The 17,793-nt window shown below is 33.3% G+C and overlaps 1 protein-coding gene and 1 pseudogene across 5 annotated transcripts; both read left to right on the top strand.

Moving 5' to 3' along the window:
* The first annotated feature begins 746 nt into the window (after positions 1-746).
* On the top strand, positions 747-8,375 carry LOC114281104 (myosin-1). Of its 5 annotated transcripts, none has more exons than XM_082875127.1 (7): positions 747-896; positions 1,015-1,265; positions 6,030-6,183; positions 6,295-6,528; positions 6,851-6,954; positions 7,047-7,185; positions 7,526-7,732. In XM_082875127.1, the coding sequence occupies exons 5-7, from the start codon at positions 6,946-6,948 to the stop codon at positions 7,711-7,713; spliced, it is 336 nt and encodes a 111-aa protein (XP_082731253.1). In that variant the 5' UTR covers positions 747-896; positions 1,015-1,265; positions 6,030-6,183; positions 6,295-6,528; positions 6,851-6,945; the 3' UTR covers positions 7,714-7,732. The 5 variants fall into 5 exon arrangements, 4 of the variants coding, with proteins under 4 accessions (XP_082731253.1, XP_082731252.1, XP_082731255.1 ...); XM_082875129.1 differs by adding an exon at positions 7,745-8,375 and having other exon boundaries at positions 769-1,265; positions 7,526-7,579; XR_014333368.1 differs by lacking the exon at positions 7,526-7,732 and adding an exon at positions 7,745-8,353 and having other exon boundaries at positions 773-1,265.
* Positions 8,376-9,389: 1,014 nt separating this feature from the next.
* LOC114312059 (crocetin glucosyltransferase, chloroplastic pseudogene) lies at positions 9,390-11,168 on the top strand (annotated as a pseudogene).
* Positions 11,169-17,793: the final 6,625 nt, after the last annotated feature.

Raw genomic sequence — 17,793 nt, forward strand, 5'->3', positions numbered from 1 at the left:
TAATATTATTTTTTTATAACACATATCATAATATAACACACCATGAGTTATGCCCAAGTCATAATTTCAAAATTTTCTTTTTAAAAAAAAATATATATTTTGATACAAGTGGAATTCATGATTTTCAGTAAATTTGATTAACACAAATGCATAATTGATTTCAGCTTAACAATATACCTTTTTTTAAAAAAATAATTTTGAAATAAATTTTTTTTATAAGCCTTTTACATAGAATCATATACAATGATAAAAAATTTCATCAACCATTAACAAATTTATTTGTATTTAAATTTAAATTATTAAAATCTTCTATACATAAAATATGAAGACTTAAATCAAATTTTCATTTAAAAAATAAATTTCCGAGGCACAGGCCACCTACTAGTTTCAAATACTACAACTAAAAAAAACAAACCAAAAAAGAAAACCAAACAAACGTCATCCCACACCTCATACTCTCAACCGAAAAATTATGTGGTGTTATTGAGAGGCCAAGTGATTTTACTTCTTACAAATTATAATTTATCATGTTCCTTCTTATTCCTTAATTATTCAAGACAAAATTATAAGTCCTATCTCATTCACTAATCACAATGTATTTGAAGCATCACTTATGTTGTGTTTGGACTTGGGGGTCACTACAACAAAAGTTACGTATAACCACGTTTTTTACACAACGTTTTTTGAAAAACGCTGTGGAAGAGGTAAAGTGAAATTAAAAGGCACGCATTTTCCTTTTATAAACACGCGTTCGACTTTTAAACGGTGCTCCGTCTCCCTCTGTACCCATTTCTTTTTCCGTCATTCTGTTCTCTATATCCATTTCTCTCTTTTCTCTCTCCGTCCTAGATCTAGGTTTCCTCTGTCTCCTCATGCTTCTTGAGAGAGTCACCAGGGTTGATTCCGATTACTTGTTCAGATCTAATTCTAAATCCATCGATTTTTGAATCAATTTGGTTAAAATTTCTTGATGGTTTTTTGTTTTTCTTGATTCTGATTCTGATGATTTTGCAGAGGAAGATGGACTGGTTGAGTTGCACAAATCGGCGAGGTTACGAGATCGATGAGTGAAGAAGGATCAAGATCATCGGGATTGGGATCGGGACTGAGACCAATCGAATCGGGACTGAGGAAACTAGCCGATTGAGTGAATCCTGGGTTTCTGGTAATCAGATTGAGTGAATATTGGGTTTCTGGTAATCGAGTTGCTACATTAGTGAAGGGATTTTATCTAGGGTTTCGAGCCTGTTAAAGCTCCTTCTCAGGTATGGTCCTCCCGTCGCTACTATCCCTTAAGTCTGGTCCTCTCTCTCTCTCTCTCTCTCTCTCTCTCTCTCTCTCTCAGATCTGGTCTCATACACAGGACTCACTATATTCCTCGCTCTTCGATCTGGCCTCCCTTCAGTCAAACTGTACTCTTTTTAATCTTTTCACTTGCCATTTTTGTTCTGCTCTCTTTTCAATAGAATCTCATTCACTTTGATATTCTTTTTTCAATCTATGTTTGTATATTGGTAGAACATAATTTTACGTATTTCTAATGAACATAGGTAATTAGACTATGTTATTCCTTTTTGTCTTGAAGGAAGAAAACTAGAATCCTTGATTTAATTTTTTTTCTAAAAAAAAAAATTTACTATAATGCGATGTTGGTTGTAGGCATTGGGGGTTTGTGCTTGCTTCATGGTCCAAGCATCATAGTTTTTGTGTTGCTGCGGTTTTATGGTAGAAGTTTGGTGTATAAACAGTACTGTTCTTGATGTAGTTGTTCTCAACTCTGTCAAACTTCCTTTCATTTTTTTTTCTGCATTTCTACTTCATATGTCATATGACCTTGGTCTTCAAGTTGAGAACATAAAAATCATTTGCAGTGTTTGATTGATCATTTTTAGCAAGCGTGTCTCTTCAGTTGATGAAGATTGAAACTCAATCCGAATCATTTCCAATTGATTATATCGATTCATTTAATTTTTTATCTCTTTTTTACACCCAATCATCTGCGTATCATATTAACATGCACAGGTTTGGAGGCAGTTTGAATTTCAAGACTGCTATGTAGTTCCAAATCCCCCTCCCCCCTCCTTTATCTAAAGTTCTGCTTGTTCAAAGGCATGCCCTTTTTTTATGTCCTTTTTGTTACTGCCTTCAACTCTGTTGATAGATAGTTTCAGTATTTTAAACACAGGGTGAATGGTAATTGTCTGACTTATTTTCTGTACTTGCAATAAATAATTTATCTGTAAACAAAAATGTAATATAATCTACAACTGTCTGTATCAGTTTCTTGGAGGAAATATCATCCTTGGAAGTGGTCAAAACTTTGTATTAGAGGTATTTCTTTCAATCATATTAGGACTTTGCATAATGGATTGCATGAATTTTTACAATGCAAGTGAGTACGATATTTCAAATAAATTATAAGGATGGATTTTCTTTTGCTGAATATATATATTTTTCCCATGGTTTGTGCATAAAGCAAATGCAATTATGGTCTTCTCCTATGCTAAGGTAGCTGAAGCTGCATGTTTACACATTAAGCTAATGATATTTGAGCACGTCATGCTTATTATTGGGACTAATGTATCTTGTTAGAAGTTTCACTTTTTGTTCTCTTTGTTTTGTATGTAGACTACAGATTGTTGTCTATGTTGAACCCCTTTGGTTCTGCTTCTGAAGGACATCATTTTTACACTTGTGTTCAATGTAGGCTGATGAATATGATGGTTGCTTCTTGGAGGATGTTCGGGACACAAGGTGCTGTTACAGGTGTAGGGCTGTCAATTGGCTACCCTACAGAAGGTGATGGATTACGTGCAGGACTGGTGGTCATTTCAGCTGCTCCAAGCGGTCCTGCAAATAAGACTGGCATTTTGTCTAGGAATGTTATCTTGAAAATTGATGACACAAGTACCGAAACCATGGGCATATATGATGCAGCAGAGTGCTTGTAGTGAGTTCTCTACTATGCTCGTCACTTAGTTTTCCATGTAACATTTCTGTTCACCGAATATTATCTACAATCAATTAGTGAGATGTACATTCGCCAGTTTTAAACTATTATTGAATTCCTTCTCATAGGTTATCATGCATTGAACCCTTATTTTAGAACTATATTGCATTATTACTTATGCATACAATGTGTGGTGAGAAATGAAATATTAAGACTGGCAGTTAAAAAGTGCATTAACTTTTCTATCATGATATCTATCATAGCAGCTTATGGTGCACTGAATTTTTATTTTTATAGCTATATTCTAAATGATACTTTTTGCCCAAATGGATTATGATAATGACTATTCATCTTTCGAATGTGATTTACTGAATGATACTTTTATAGCTATATTCTAAATGATACTTTTATAGCTATATTCAACTAGGCTCAATGGCAATTGTTCATTCTCAGAGCAGTTCCTTCATGAGATTGACGCCTTTGGTCTTTGAGGTTTGTTTGATTTTTTTTCGATAGTTCACTTTTATGAGTTTGGCTTATGGTTTTCCTTCTTCTTCTGACTTAATTTTCTGTTTCCTTCGCTTATTATCCAGGATCGTCTCACCAAATCGTCTGGTATGTTGTTCCTTGTGCTTTGTTTTGTCAATCTTGAAACTAATGTGTGAAGCATGATTAATTAGCATATGTGTTTAACTATGTGCACTGTAGTTTGCTTTGTGTCAGAACATAAGTAATATCAAGGTACTTCTACAAAAATTTATTGTTGTGTGCTTGAAATTCATTATAAAGTATCTATAAACCCAACGCAGTGATGAAGACCTCTGTGGTGCTCCACTCTGCTGCGTCATGAATGTTTTTCCTTTGTTCACACTGATTGAAGGTGGAACAGATTTTGCCTCTTATGGGGTTCTGTTTTTCATTTGTTTTTGAGTTCATACTGGCAGTAACTTTGCTACACTTTGTCTTGTTTTTTGTCTTGCACAGTGGGCATCTTACCTACTTCTATATTGTAGTTTTTATTTATTTATTAGATGGGACCAAGAACATCATTTTTGGGTGCAGTTGCTCAGAGTTTTTAGGAAACTATCTTGGGGCTTTTGTCTTCACTATTGATGTAATGTACACTTTACTTTATATATATATATATATATCAATAACTTTTCTTCAAAAAAAACCTCAATCAAATGATTAGATTCAATTTGAAGTGCCGATTGATTGAGAGCCTCTTTTAAGACTGTTAATGTTGTATAAAGAGATGGTTGAGTTTATATGTAGTCTTAAAATTAATTTTTTTACCTGGAAGCAGATACCCATTTAACCACCTCCTCAAATTTGTCTAAAATTTTTTGTGACTCCTTGTATTTTGGCCAGATTACAGTATATTTTTTGCAGCTCCATCTCATATTGTCATATTCACAGCATGTCTTGGAAGTACCTTGATATCATTACAATCTAATTGTTTTATTATGTGAATCATTTTGTATCATTTTGAGAACTTACTGAGAGGTGTGAACTAGAGTCAAATTTCTTGTACTTAACCTAGAGTGAATATAATAAGATATAAATTAGACATTTTGAGAACTTGGGGTAGTAATTGGTGACAATGTCAGAGCTAGTTGAGATGTTTCACTCATGAACCACAAAGATTATGAGTCTATGACAAGACCCTCTTAAGGGTGGTATGGTTCGATTTGAGGGTTGTCTAGATAATCCAGTTTGTTAGATGGTTAACATATGAATATTTGAACTATCTGGTATGACCTCCTAGAGACTTTATCAAACTTTCCTCTTGAATTTAAGTTCAGACAGGGTTTTATAAAGAAAGTAATGTTGACATAAGCATCTCATACTGGGCTTGTTAAGAAGCCCATTCACAACCAAGCTCAAGCTTAGGTTTTGGGCAAGATTGCTCCACAAACTAACTCTATTGAAATTGGGATTTACTTGAGGCCTCATGAAAAGTTGGCGCTACACTTATATGGCTTTGGTAACTGTGACAAAAAGGAGAAAGTACCTTACGTTTTAGATATGACAAAAATATGGATAAGCTCTTGGAGTATCTTGTAATTGCAATTGAAGTTGAATATCTTTCGATATGGAAATTAGAATGAATAGGTAAATGAACAAACTTGACAGAATAGGTAAATGAACAAACTTGACAAGCTTGATCAGGCTCATGAACATGATTGAGTTTGGCCAAACCTAAGCTCAATCTAAAGTCAACCAACCCCAGCAGCCCATTGTTCTTACTCTTTCTAGACTTATCAACTGAGAGACTATTGCAATTAATTTTGAATATTATATGTTGTTTTCTACACTTCTCTGGCCCACTGTTACTGCACTCTCTCTTTCTTTTCCTAAGACCATGTCAACTCTCACCCTGCCCACCTTAAGTGATTTCGTCATCTCAATGCCTACCATGTCCAAGTGCTCCACAACCAACCCACTTGCTCTTTATCACCCACATAGTTTTCGACCTTAATGCAAGTAATGGTGTTATTCTAGCTTTCATACAGCCTCTATCATTTACATGGACAGGAGAATAGTGCGAACCCAAGTAATGGTATTATTATAGGAGAAAAACTGGAACTGCCATCGGATTCACCCTAAATGCAAAGTATAGCTTTATACTAGGCATATTTTTCTTGTTGCAATGAAGTCAGGGCATCTCTTGATTATATTAATTTGGTAATTATTTGCAGTGATGATCATGGCCATTGAGGTTTTTCATTCTTTGACCTTTTGCTAAAATTATGAATGGTTTTGATAGGTTGAGTTTACTTATCTGTTACCTTTTATGGGTCTAATTCTTAGGTTAGGCCATGCTTAACAGGATAATTGTCACCGATTTGCTATCACCGTTGATTCTATAGACATCACTGGCTACAAAGACTAATTAACTGTTCCCATTTGGTGTGTTTGTGTGTTTCCTCCACCCAGCTTGGAGTATTTCCTTCTCTCTCTCTCTCTCTCTCTCTCTCTCTCTCTCTCTCTCTCTCTCTCTTATTTATTTTTTATGACTTATATATATTTCATAATGGCTATGGCATTTATGTTCACTTGATATCTTCTATTGCAGGTTTACTACAGCTTCAACCCAATATTCATGCTCGCCGAGCCATTGATGTTGGCATCTGTGTTTTTCTTCTTTTTCATGGCTTGTGTAGCTTACCTGCACGTCGACCTTTCCATTCGGAAGTGAAAAAGTAACACATATTGGGGATTCTTAAAAGGTATAAGAATTCAAACTCATTGATAATAATATACATATCTACACTGGAAATTATTATGCATTGAAACTTTGGAAATTATTATGCATTGAAACTTACTTTTTTCCATTGTAGCTTTATCGGAGAGTAACTTCGACTTTGGCTGTGTGACCTAGGCTAGCGGCCAAGAGTTCTTCAGTGCATCAACATGAGAAGAAATCTTGTGATACATTTAAAATTATGAAATTTTGTTTGGGTTTCAAATAGGAAATTGTTGTTTGTACATTGTTCCCCATTTTATTGAGACTAAAGTAGGTCCCTGCAATCGAAAGGGGAAGGCATCAGATTGCTGGTAAAACAACTCAGGAGGTAATTTAGACATAACATGTTTTATTTCTCTTTTTTTCGCACGAGTCCATTCTATCCTAAAGCACATGATGGTGTTTGTGCTGCCCTTAATAACATGATTGGTGCTCTTACATTAAGGTAAAATGGGCTGTAGAATACATTATACAAACTCTAATTTTACTAAAGCCAAGGAGCAATTTTTATGATTGCATATGTGCTGTAAAACATCAACTCCTTGAGACATTTCTGATGAGATATATGATGTGGTTCTCTATATCAGCTATATAATTACAACCTAAGAAAATTTATGGTCTCTGACTTCGTGTCATATATTTCTTTACAGATAGACTGAATCTAAAATCGGCTGTTGAGTTCCATTATCTAAGTCAGAGTGGCTGCTTTGCAATTGATGATGTTGATGATGCTAGGAAATTTCAAATGCTTATGGTAATTAGACTTTACTAAACAGTGAAATCTTCTCTCTGTTCTTTCTGTGTCCTAATTATTTTTAATTTTATTTATTTTTTCTACTTTGACAGGAAGCCTTAGATACTGTTCGACTTTGCAAAGAAGACCAAGACAATGCGTTTGAAATGCTTGCTGCAGTGTTGTGGCTGGGAAACATATCATTTCAAGTAATTGACAATGAAAATCATGTAGAGGTGGTGGCTGATGAAGGTAAGGTCTATATCTTGGTTTCTAGTTATTTTTTATTTATAAATAAAATAAAATTCAATTCTGGTGGTTTTCCTTTCCTTAATGTTGTTTCTACGTAAACTTTGAATTTCTATTATTTTTTTTTACTATCTTGGACATTTGTATTTGGTCATGGGTGAGGGCATTGGTTGTATATCTGCACTATAGGAGCTACATGTTAATTTATATGGGTAAAATACTATCTATTAAGCATTTCATACTGCATATAGATTGAAAATGTCACCAACAAGTTATCTATGAAGTAGAATGAATCAGGTGATTTTTTTCTATCACCCTTGCTTCATGTCATGGTATCCTCCAGGTAGCTTGCCTAGTACATCATCGAGTACTGGTTCAACACATGACACTACTGCTGGTATGAATTATTTTATTCAATTGAATTACTCCATTAAACCTTTTAAGTCTTTGATTGACTTGGCTATTGCATATGGATTTAGATCATCATCAATTTATATTAAAATATTCAGTATTGGGAAGGTGTTCACCTGATATTTTGCTGCATTGATTTGCTTTCCCTTAGGTGGAATGGTGAGAGATGCTTTGTGGAGAGTGCTTTTGTCGCTGATATTTTCAATATAATTGGTGAGAAATGCAATTAACTTGGAGTTTTCAGACTACAAGAGGTTGATAAACAATAGCATTGTGCTACAAAACATCAGATTTTGCAGAAATGTTTTTGCTGCTTGTTGCTTTCGGCTTAATAGCAAGCGACGAATATAGTGCACAGTGCACAACAGAATTGGATGTGCACAACAGAATTGGGAGACGCAAAATCTGAAAATTGTTGCTCTTACCAAAGATATGATTTGCTTGCTCCCTAGGTCCGGAGCGATTTAGGAAACACTGACGATACTTTTTTTCATTTTTTTTGTAAATCATAACTGTTTTGTTTTTCAAGTTACTTTGTAATTAGCTAGAAATGAACTACATGTTTTGGATAATAGAGTCAATGATATTGTGTTGTTATGGGGCATGACTTGAATTGCAGAGATCCAGATATACTTTGTTGTTGGGTATAATCACTGATGTTGAATAAGGGGTGAACAACCCATAGAGATCAAGAGATTGATGAATTGCTGGTTTTAAAATGTAGAACATTACTTGATTTGCAGGTTTTAAAATACTACACTTGGAAAAAATGACAGAAAATAAAATGTGAACATATTCATTCTAGATATACTTGCAACTGCACTAATTTAGAATCCCCCCTCAAAAAAAAAAAAAAAAGAAAAAGAAAAAGTGGCGTTTTTTGAAAAAACGCCACAAAATGACGTCATTGTCACCACAAATTAAAAAAATAAAAAAACAGTGGCGTTTTTTCAAAAAACGCCACTAAATGACGTTATTGTGACGTCACACGTTAATTTGGGACGGAGGGTGAGACGGTCGTCAAAGATTTTGCGGCGTTTTAAGAAACGCCGTATAATATTTTTAGCGACGTTTTTTAAACGTTGGGTAGCTATTGCGGCGGCCCTATCAGCGGCGAAAATTTTACACGTCACTATAAGATATTACGGCGTTTTTCAGGCTTTTCGCGGCGTTTTCAAAACGCCGCTAAAAAACGAATTTCCTGTAGTGGGTGCTGCTGTGAGCTCCTAGGGGCTTTTTTCAAGTCTTTTTCGATAATCCGAATTACTCATATTGTAGAGTTCGTCGAGTATATCATCCATACAAAAAATTAAGTTAATATCAGAAATCCATAACCCCATGATTAGGTTCAAATTGTTTTACAAAAATTATCAAGATAATGTCAACCATTTATTTTTTTAAAAATAAATGTGCTCTTGCTATAAATTTCCAATCAATTTGATTTTTGTGCATGTATGATCTATTCAACAAATCCTACAATATGAACGGTTCAGATCATCGAAAAAGAGTCAGAAAAGTCCCACGAGCTCACTGCAGATTCACTGTAGCACCCACAGGTTCGCTGTGTTTGGTTAGGAGATTTGGCAAAGGATGAAATAGAAAAAGAAGGTAAAATGTAAATAAAATATACATATATTTCACCTAATTTCACAAACCTTTTCCCTTTCTTTTTCCAAATTCATTTTCAAATCTTCCAATCAAACACAATGTTAGCGATACTCCAAGATCAACCAATAACTTGTCGTCTCAACCTGATCCGTATGTACGATCTTCTTCCCTCAACAGAGCTCAATACACAAATTTCTTCAATCCAAACAAGCATTTTCTCATTCCATTGATTACCCATCATGGTGCATACTCACATGGTCCTCGTTTCTTTCCCAACTCAGGGAGCCTTAAATTCAACAATCCAATTCGCAAGAACCTCAAAAGAATGGGTGTCAAGGTCACCATACTCTCAAGTGTCTCTGCCCAAAAGCGCATGACCAAAGCCTCTTCTCAAACACCAGATGGCCTAACCTTCATTGCCTTCTCCGATGGCTATGACGATGGACTCAAATTGAGTGACAATCATGAACACTACATGTCCGATAGCACAAGCGTCGTGGCTCCAAAGCCCTCTCAGAACTCATGAAGGCTAGCTCCGAGGAAGGCTGCCCTGTAACAGGTGTGGTCTATGTAATGCTCCGTCAATGGGCAGCTGAAGTGGCTCGTGGTTTCAACATTCCCTCTGCGCCACTTTGGGTTCAACCTGCCACTATTTTCGCTCTCTATTTCTATTATTTTAATGGCTATGGTGATTTGATTAAAAAAAATTGCGATGACACTGCTTGTGCTATTGAATTACCCGGGTTGGGAAAGCTCACCAGTCACGATGTTCCCACTTTCATGCTTCCTTCTAATACATTTAGTGTTGCGTTTCCAGGATTCAAAGAGCAGCTAGATGCACTCATTGCAGAAATTAACCCGAAAATACTAGTAAACACATTTGATGCATTGGAATCCAAGGCATTAAGGGCTATTGGAAAGCACAACTTGATTGCAATAGGTCCGTTAGTCCCATCAGCATTTTTAGATGGAAAAGATCCATCTGATAATGCTTTTGGGAGGCGATCTATTACAAAAATCAAGAGATTATGTCGAGTGGTTGGATTCGAAGCCTCAATCATCGGTTCTGTACATTTTGTTTGGAAGCTTCTTTAATTTTCTATTGCAAGAAATGGAAGAGATTGCACGGGGGTTGTTGGAAAGCAATCGGACATTCTTATGGGTGTTAAGAGCTTTGGCAGATGGTGAGAAACAAGAAGATAAGCTAAGTTGCAAAGATGAACTGAAAAAACAAGGTATAACAGCGTCATGGTGTTCCCAAGTGAGTGGAAGTTCTTTCCCACCCTTCGGTGGGATGCTTTGTGACTCGTTGTGGGTGGAATTCTTCATCAGAGGGTCTGGTTTTGGGCATTCCGGTCATGTGTTTACTGCAATTTTCAGACCAACCAACAAATGCAAAGCTTTTAGAAGACGAATACAAGACTGGGGTAAGGGCAACAAAGAATGAGGAGGGAGTAGTTGAAGCTGATGAGATCAAGAGGTGCATTGTATTGGTTATGGGAGATGGAGAGAATGGGGAAGAAATAAGAATGAATGCTAAAAAATGAAAGTATTTGGCAAAAGAAGCTGCGAAGGAAGGTGGATTGTCTGATAAGAATCTTAGCGCCATTGTGGACGAGATTGAAGATGGCTTTTAACAAGATGAACATTTAATCTTAGTAGTTGTATTTCTGTGCAAGGTTTCTTCATGTGTGATCCCGTTGGCAGCAGAGGGTCGTGCATGCTTAGCGGCATTTGCAATGGGCTAAAGAATTTCCATACTCGTAGATTGCCAAATTTTGATTTCTCTCTTGCATGATAATGGTGTTTCTGATTGGATGATGGTCTCAATTGTGCAGGAAATTAAGGCAATCGCTAGTAGTCTAGTTTATTGTGTTAGTATTACCAAAGTATCAGACAATGTAATCTAGCCCATGAGCTGGTGAAGTCGGTAATATTTCATAGCTCTTCATAATTATATATATAATATTTTGCTGGTTTCTCCTAAAAAAAAAATATATATATATTTTGCTGATTTAAAAATTAATATGTTTCTATATGTGTCACTTATTTAGAAGGTTTTATAGTACATTCAGTAAAATTACAGTAATGCTGTTTTTTTCTTTGAATTGGGAGTAGTATTATTCAAATCCAAAAATTAGATTCACTTCTCAAGTCTAATGACCAATCAATCAATCATTCTCGTGTACTATTTCTCTCTCTATCTTCTCTTATTATCAATTAATTATTTCATTTGCACATTATTAGCATATTGCCTGTGTTATGCACATGTACAATAAATAATTCAAAATTACTTCGAAATTAAAATAATAATATAAAATTTATTTAAAATATGTAGTAAAAATAATTTATAATCAATTAAATTTTATACATTTTTTTCAAATATCATTAATTGTGTGTCATCTATACTATATATTAAGAAAAATGGGATTTCTAATCAGAAGAGCCTTGTGAAACTCAAGACTCCCATACTATTTTTCTAAAATTCTTATTTTTTAAATAATTAAAAAAATTTTGATTGACTAACTTTTATTGAATTATTAAATAAATCTTATTATTTCTTGATTTACATATTTCAAAAGAAAAGTTAATTAATTCATTTATGACTTTAAATTTAAAATTTTGAAAAGGAAAGTTAACTAATCAGTATTAAAAAAATTTTAAAAAAAGCTTTTAACTTTTATTGAATCATTAAAAAAAAATCTTATTAAGCCTTGATTTACATATTTCAAAAGGAAAGTTAATTAATTTATTTGTAAATTTAAATTTAGAAATCTGAAAAGGAAAGTTAACTAATTAGTTTTAAAATATAAAAAAAAAATCGTGTAGCTTTTATTAAATCATTTTAAAAAATCGTATTATCCCTTAATTTACACATTTCAAAAAGAAAGTCAATTAATCCATTTAAAAATTTAAATTTAGAAATTTGAAAATAATCCGTTTTAAAATTTAGATTTTTGTACCATTAAATTATAGGAATTAATTCATATCTTCTATAGTTTATTTCTCTTGATATTTAAGTTTTTAAATAATTTAAAAAAAAAATATTGGCTAGCTTTTATTTCCTTATAATGTGATTGATAATCCATTTTAAAACTTGCTTCTCCTACAAAATATTATATTATTTATTTTTATTTTTTTTAATAGTGTATATCAACATAATAAAAGATCCAAAACTCTTTTCAAACATTAATGATGTGTTTGGTTCACGGTTTTGGGTAAAAAATTTGAAAGGAAAAATGAAAAAGTGTTTAAAATTACGTAAAATATAGTTATATTTCATTTACATTTTACTTATCTTTTTCATTTCTCATTCCAAATTCCTACCAAAATCTATGAATTAAACACAATGGCCCCATTTGTTCGGGGTTATAGGGAGGGGATTGGAATTAATAGTAAAGTAAGACCCACTACAAGGGGTGTTTGTTTTGAGAGATGGGAATGGGGGACCCTTAATCCCTTGGTACTATAATAGGCCTTGGAAAGGGGATTGGGATGGAGAAGGTGGAGATGATATAAGAAAAGGCAGTGGCTTTGGTCCAGTCTAAGATCGAACTGGACCGTTTTGTTGGGCCCTTGGGGGCCCACTACGGGTCTCGTTTTGATAATCCGAGCCGTTCAATGTGTAGAACTCGCTGAGTATTATATGGCTGTGAAAAATCACGTTGATCGGATATTGATAGCTATGTGAACAAAATAGTTTTTTATCAACCGTTAATTGTTTCACCGTCCATTTTTTTTATACAAAACTGATTTGATCACATAGCTATTGATATCTGATCAATGTGATTTTTTACAGATCTGTAGTACTCGACGAGTTCTACACATTGGACGGTTCGGATTATCAAAAATAGGCCAAAACAGGGCCCCATGGGCTGAACTGGACAGGTCCAGTCTTGATCTCAATTTGAGACAAGCTGGACCCATTAGAAAAATAGTCCCAAGGACTACAAATTTTTTATTTTTTTATTTTTTACATGTTGGGCATTTTTTTCTTTAACATTAATGTTTAATTTTTGTATTTTTTGTTAAGTAAAAATCATTGTTTTATTTGTTTTATTTTTTTCAGAAAATTTTTATTTTTTTTTAAAATTTTTTGCATGTTGGGCATTTTTTTTAACATTAATGTTTAATGTTTTTGTATTTTTTTTATTTGTTTTGTTATTTTATATTTATTTTATATAAAAATAATTTAACAATCCCTACACTAACAACTATCACCATAATAAACACAATTTTACTTAATCGCTCACTATTAATCCCCTCACTATAAATTCTCTCCATTATACTTCTGAAAACAAATGAGGCCAATAAGTTTGGTACATATTATCCATACAGAAAATGTTGAATTAGTATTACTTTTTAAAATTTTGTACTATACTTTTATCACACATGTCTTTCCATATAATAATGATTGAAATTTATTTTAGTTACTATTGCAAAAATTAGTTATAGAGTCAAAGGAAATTTGTAGGTCCTAAAGTTTTAGAGTAAAAATTTTATGTTAGAATTTGTTCAAATGTAATTATCTTAATATTTATATTTTTTTTATTGATTAATAAAAAGCACCATAAATATGAAGATTATTATTTTTTTTTATGATATTGAATTATTAAAAATGATGTATTATAGCTCATATGGTAAATTAAAATTGAGAAACTTATAAAACAAAATGTATTTATATTTTATAGTAAATATAATTTTTATAATTTATTCTTTAATTTTTACTAATTAAATTATAACATGCAATTTTTTATTAAGAACTTAGAACACACAATTAATGATATCAGAATAAAAATATTCTCTTATGTGTAATTCTGATAAAAATGAATAAAATTTAATTGATTATAAATCATTTTTACTACATAATTTAAATAAATTTTATATTATTATTTTAATTTAGAAAGTAATTTTTAATTATTCATTTATACTCGTGAATAGCACGGATAATATGCTAAAAAGTTCTTAATAAAAAAATGGCATATCGTAATTAAATTGGTAAAAATTAAAGAAAAAATTACAAAAATTATGTTGACAATAAAATATAAATACACTTCATTTTATAAATTTTGTAATTTTAATTTAGCATGTGATGTTAATAAAAGCTTGAGTGTGTACTATACTAAAGGTTAGGTGTGTATCCAATCTTTTTCCTCTCAAACATATATTAATATATACTAATTGGGCGTTATTTTTTTTATAAGATGTTAGTAAATTATATTTATTAATATACAAAAAAATTTCTTATTTTGTAAAATCTAAAAAAATTGTCTACTCAAAATTATAAATTATCTTATATCATAACTCTTTCTTGAAAATAGATTAGGATTAACTTGTGATATTCGACTAAACATTAGAAGTGAATTAGAAGCTAATCAAATTAATATTTATGTCAATGTGACATTTACCTAATCATTAAAATTTGTTTTGATCAGTTCGTGACTAGGATGAGCTAGTTTGAGACGTTTTAATATTAGATTAAATATTAAAAATGAGCCTAGATAGTAGATGAAATGTGAATGAAATACAATTATATTTTATCTAATTTCACATACTTTTTTATTTCCTTTCAAAATCCCTACCTAAAACCATAAATCAAACACATCATCAATATTTGAAAAGATTTTTGAATCCTTTATTGTATTGACATACACTATCTAAAAAATAAAAAGTATAAAATCCTACCTTAGGCTATGGAAGCATAGCTTGGGGGTTTAAGGAAACAAAATTATTCATCTAAAAATATATTAAAAAAAAGGAACAAAATTGGCATCATGGATCAATGATCTTGTAAAAATCTTTCGGTGAGATAAGTTAATTGGTTGCGAAATTTTTTAGGATAGGACAACAACTAATAATTTTTCTTATATTTTTATTTAATTACTAAAATTTGAAATTTTTGGTTGGAACTTTGGAGGTTTCACTACATTTATTAATGAAATGTCTCTTTGCTATAATATAGACATATAGATTGAAATTTTCGATGCATATAAAATTATTAAACATGAAAAGAAAAAATTTATAGAAGATGTGAATTGATTCTTATATTTTAATGGTACAAAATTTTAAATTTTTAAATGGATTAAATAACTTTGATTCTGAAATTAAGGCACAATAAGATTTTTAAAATAATTTAATAAAAGCTAACCAATAGAAGATTTTTTAATTATTTAAAAAATAAAAAATCTAGAAAAATTGTAGGAGTGTTTTGAGTTTCACAAGGTTCTTCTCATTGGAAAACCAATTTTCTTTAATAAATATTGATATAGATATAGATATAGATTGGATTTAGAAAATGGGTCTAAAAAATGAATTAATATGTCATTTTCTGTCAAATTATTTGCAAATTCTTCTTTTTTCTTCTTCTTTTTTTCCCTGAATTGTTTCAATGTAATGTTTGAGACCCCTAAAAAGCTTTCACAATTTGACACACAATATATGATAATTGGTGTTACTTTTGATGATTTGTTATATACTCATTGGTATAACTGTACGAGCACGAAATAATCTTCTCGTATAATCCTGTTGATCAAGTTTGCACTCCTACAAATGTCGTCTCTTTACTACCTGAAAACACAAACGTGAGCTAGCTGGCAGGGGTGTGCCAGAAACCTCTCCGATGCCTAAATCAGCGATTAGACAATAAACATAAAAAGCTCTGTGTAATTGAGAGTAAGAATTGCAATACCTGTATATAAGGCCTCGTTTGGGAACAGGGTAATTTAGTAATTTTTTTGGCTATTTGGCTAAAATATGAGCTAAAAAAACTTGTATGTTTGTGATAACTTTTTGACTTTTTACGAAAAGATGTGCAAAAAGTAGAGAGAAAAGAGAATCTTTGACTTTTGGTATGAGTTGTTGGTTTTTTTGGCTAATTTAGTAACTTTTTGACTTTTTGGTTAAAAGGGAGGGTTCCCAAACGAGGCCTAAGTCTCATCATGAGCTTTTATAGATTCTGCCTAGTATAATCCTAGTAGGACTCTAACTCTTCTTAGTAGAGTCATCCTAGGAATCACACTCCCAAGAATAATGTCTATCCTGATAACACCCTACTCATTACCAGCCAAGTGAGATAGCTTAGACCTTTACCTCGGTTGACGCTACATTCAACTGAGCTTCCTTGGCTCCATGCTACTTTGGGTAGAGTCGTGGTAATCATCACTGCAAGTGGGCCCAATGCCGAGCTATACTCATCTCGGCCCCCTTACTTGTTATCACGTCGGTCCGCCTTAGGACTTAGCTCTAGATAGCGCGGTCAAGGCTCTAGAGACACTTCTAACTGGCTTGGTGCCTGGATGGCCTAGGACCGGGCTATCATAGCTCCTACCCCAGTCCATAGCTTGACCCAAATGCTTAAGAATGGACTTAGATCAACCCAATTTATTCACGTAAATTACTCTCTCAATTGCCCCTTAATTCCGTCTGCACAGCATGATCGAGATAATTTGTCCTCCAATTGTGCTAAAACACTCAAACCAGCCGAAATGAAATGTGCATGCCAACCGACCTATGACACGCTTGGTTTCTAGAAGCTGCGCCAGTTATACAGCCTGTCTTCCCATGTTTCTGACATTGCGTCCTTACTGGGACATGTGGCACATGTTGATTGCCCCTCTTTACTAGAACTGTCGTCACACACTGCCCAAAAATTTGAAAAGTCCCATCAGTTTACCTCCATTATATACATTACTTATATACATGAATAGCCCCCACCGTTCATCTTCCTTGCTGCGAGACCTCATACTCAGAGCTTCAAGCCCTCACTTCATACATTCAAGCCTGGATCCACGAATCTCTTGTTCGCACTCGTCATTGTTGTTGTTGCTCATTCTGCATATTGGATTTTGATTTTACGCCCAAATTAGTAAGTTCTTCGTGCCATTGTCATTCTTGTGTTGATATACTTCTGTTTATTACTAAAGAATAGCATTGTAACACCAGATATGCGTGTTATACTCACTAAAGGCTGAACCAATATAAAAAAACTTCAAAACTTCATGCGCAATCCATGCTCAAACCTAGAAACACGTAGACTGGAACTTAAACCAGTCTAGAACTGTGTTTTTTATCCAAAATCGTATTGTGATCGAAATAAGAACCAGTTTATGACCTTAGGCTTGTATTTGATCAGACTAAAAATCCCCTGTCCAACAGCCGGGTTATAATCATGCCCATTCTCCTAAACTGGACTGAAATGACCTTGGTTTAGGACCGGTCTAAAACCATCCAAAAGATCCTAACCGTTCCCTGGCTAAACTAAGCATGGCATGCATCCCCCCCCCCAACTGTCGAGTTAGGCCTGGTTAGTCTTAACTATTACAGAGCCCAGTTTATCACTTGGGCTTAACGCCTTTTTTATTTCTCCTTTGCAGACTTGACTAGGTTGGCCAAGCACACTTTCCCCATATCACCTAGCGATGCTGATCAATTGAGCTATCGGTCTTGCTAGGTCAACCAAACTACACCCTTTAAGTTATTTTTGAAAGACCGAATCTCATAGGCAAGTACCGCTTCTTGATGAGTTCGTCTGGCGCCATAGCCAAGTTCCGAAGGGACTACAACATCCCTAATGACGTACAATTCGAGCTGGCC

Source organism: Camellia sinensis, chromosome 6, assembly GCF_055761805.1.
Source record: "Camellia sinensis isolate YWXY chromosome 6, ASM5576180v1, whole genome shotgun sequence".
Lineage (NCBI taxonomy): Eukaryota > Viridiplantae > Streptophyta > Magnoliopsida > Ericales > Theaceae > Camellia > Camellia sinensis.

Bases quoted from the DNA above. Each gene is read 5' to 3' on its own strand.
- LOC114281104 (XM_082875127.1), top strand. The intron at 7,186-7,525 runs GTAAGGTCTATA...GGTATCCTCCAG, and splicing joins AGAGGTGGTGGCTGATGAAG to GTAGCTTGCCTAGTACATCA.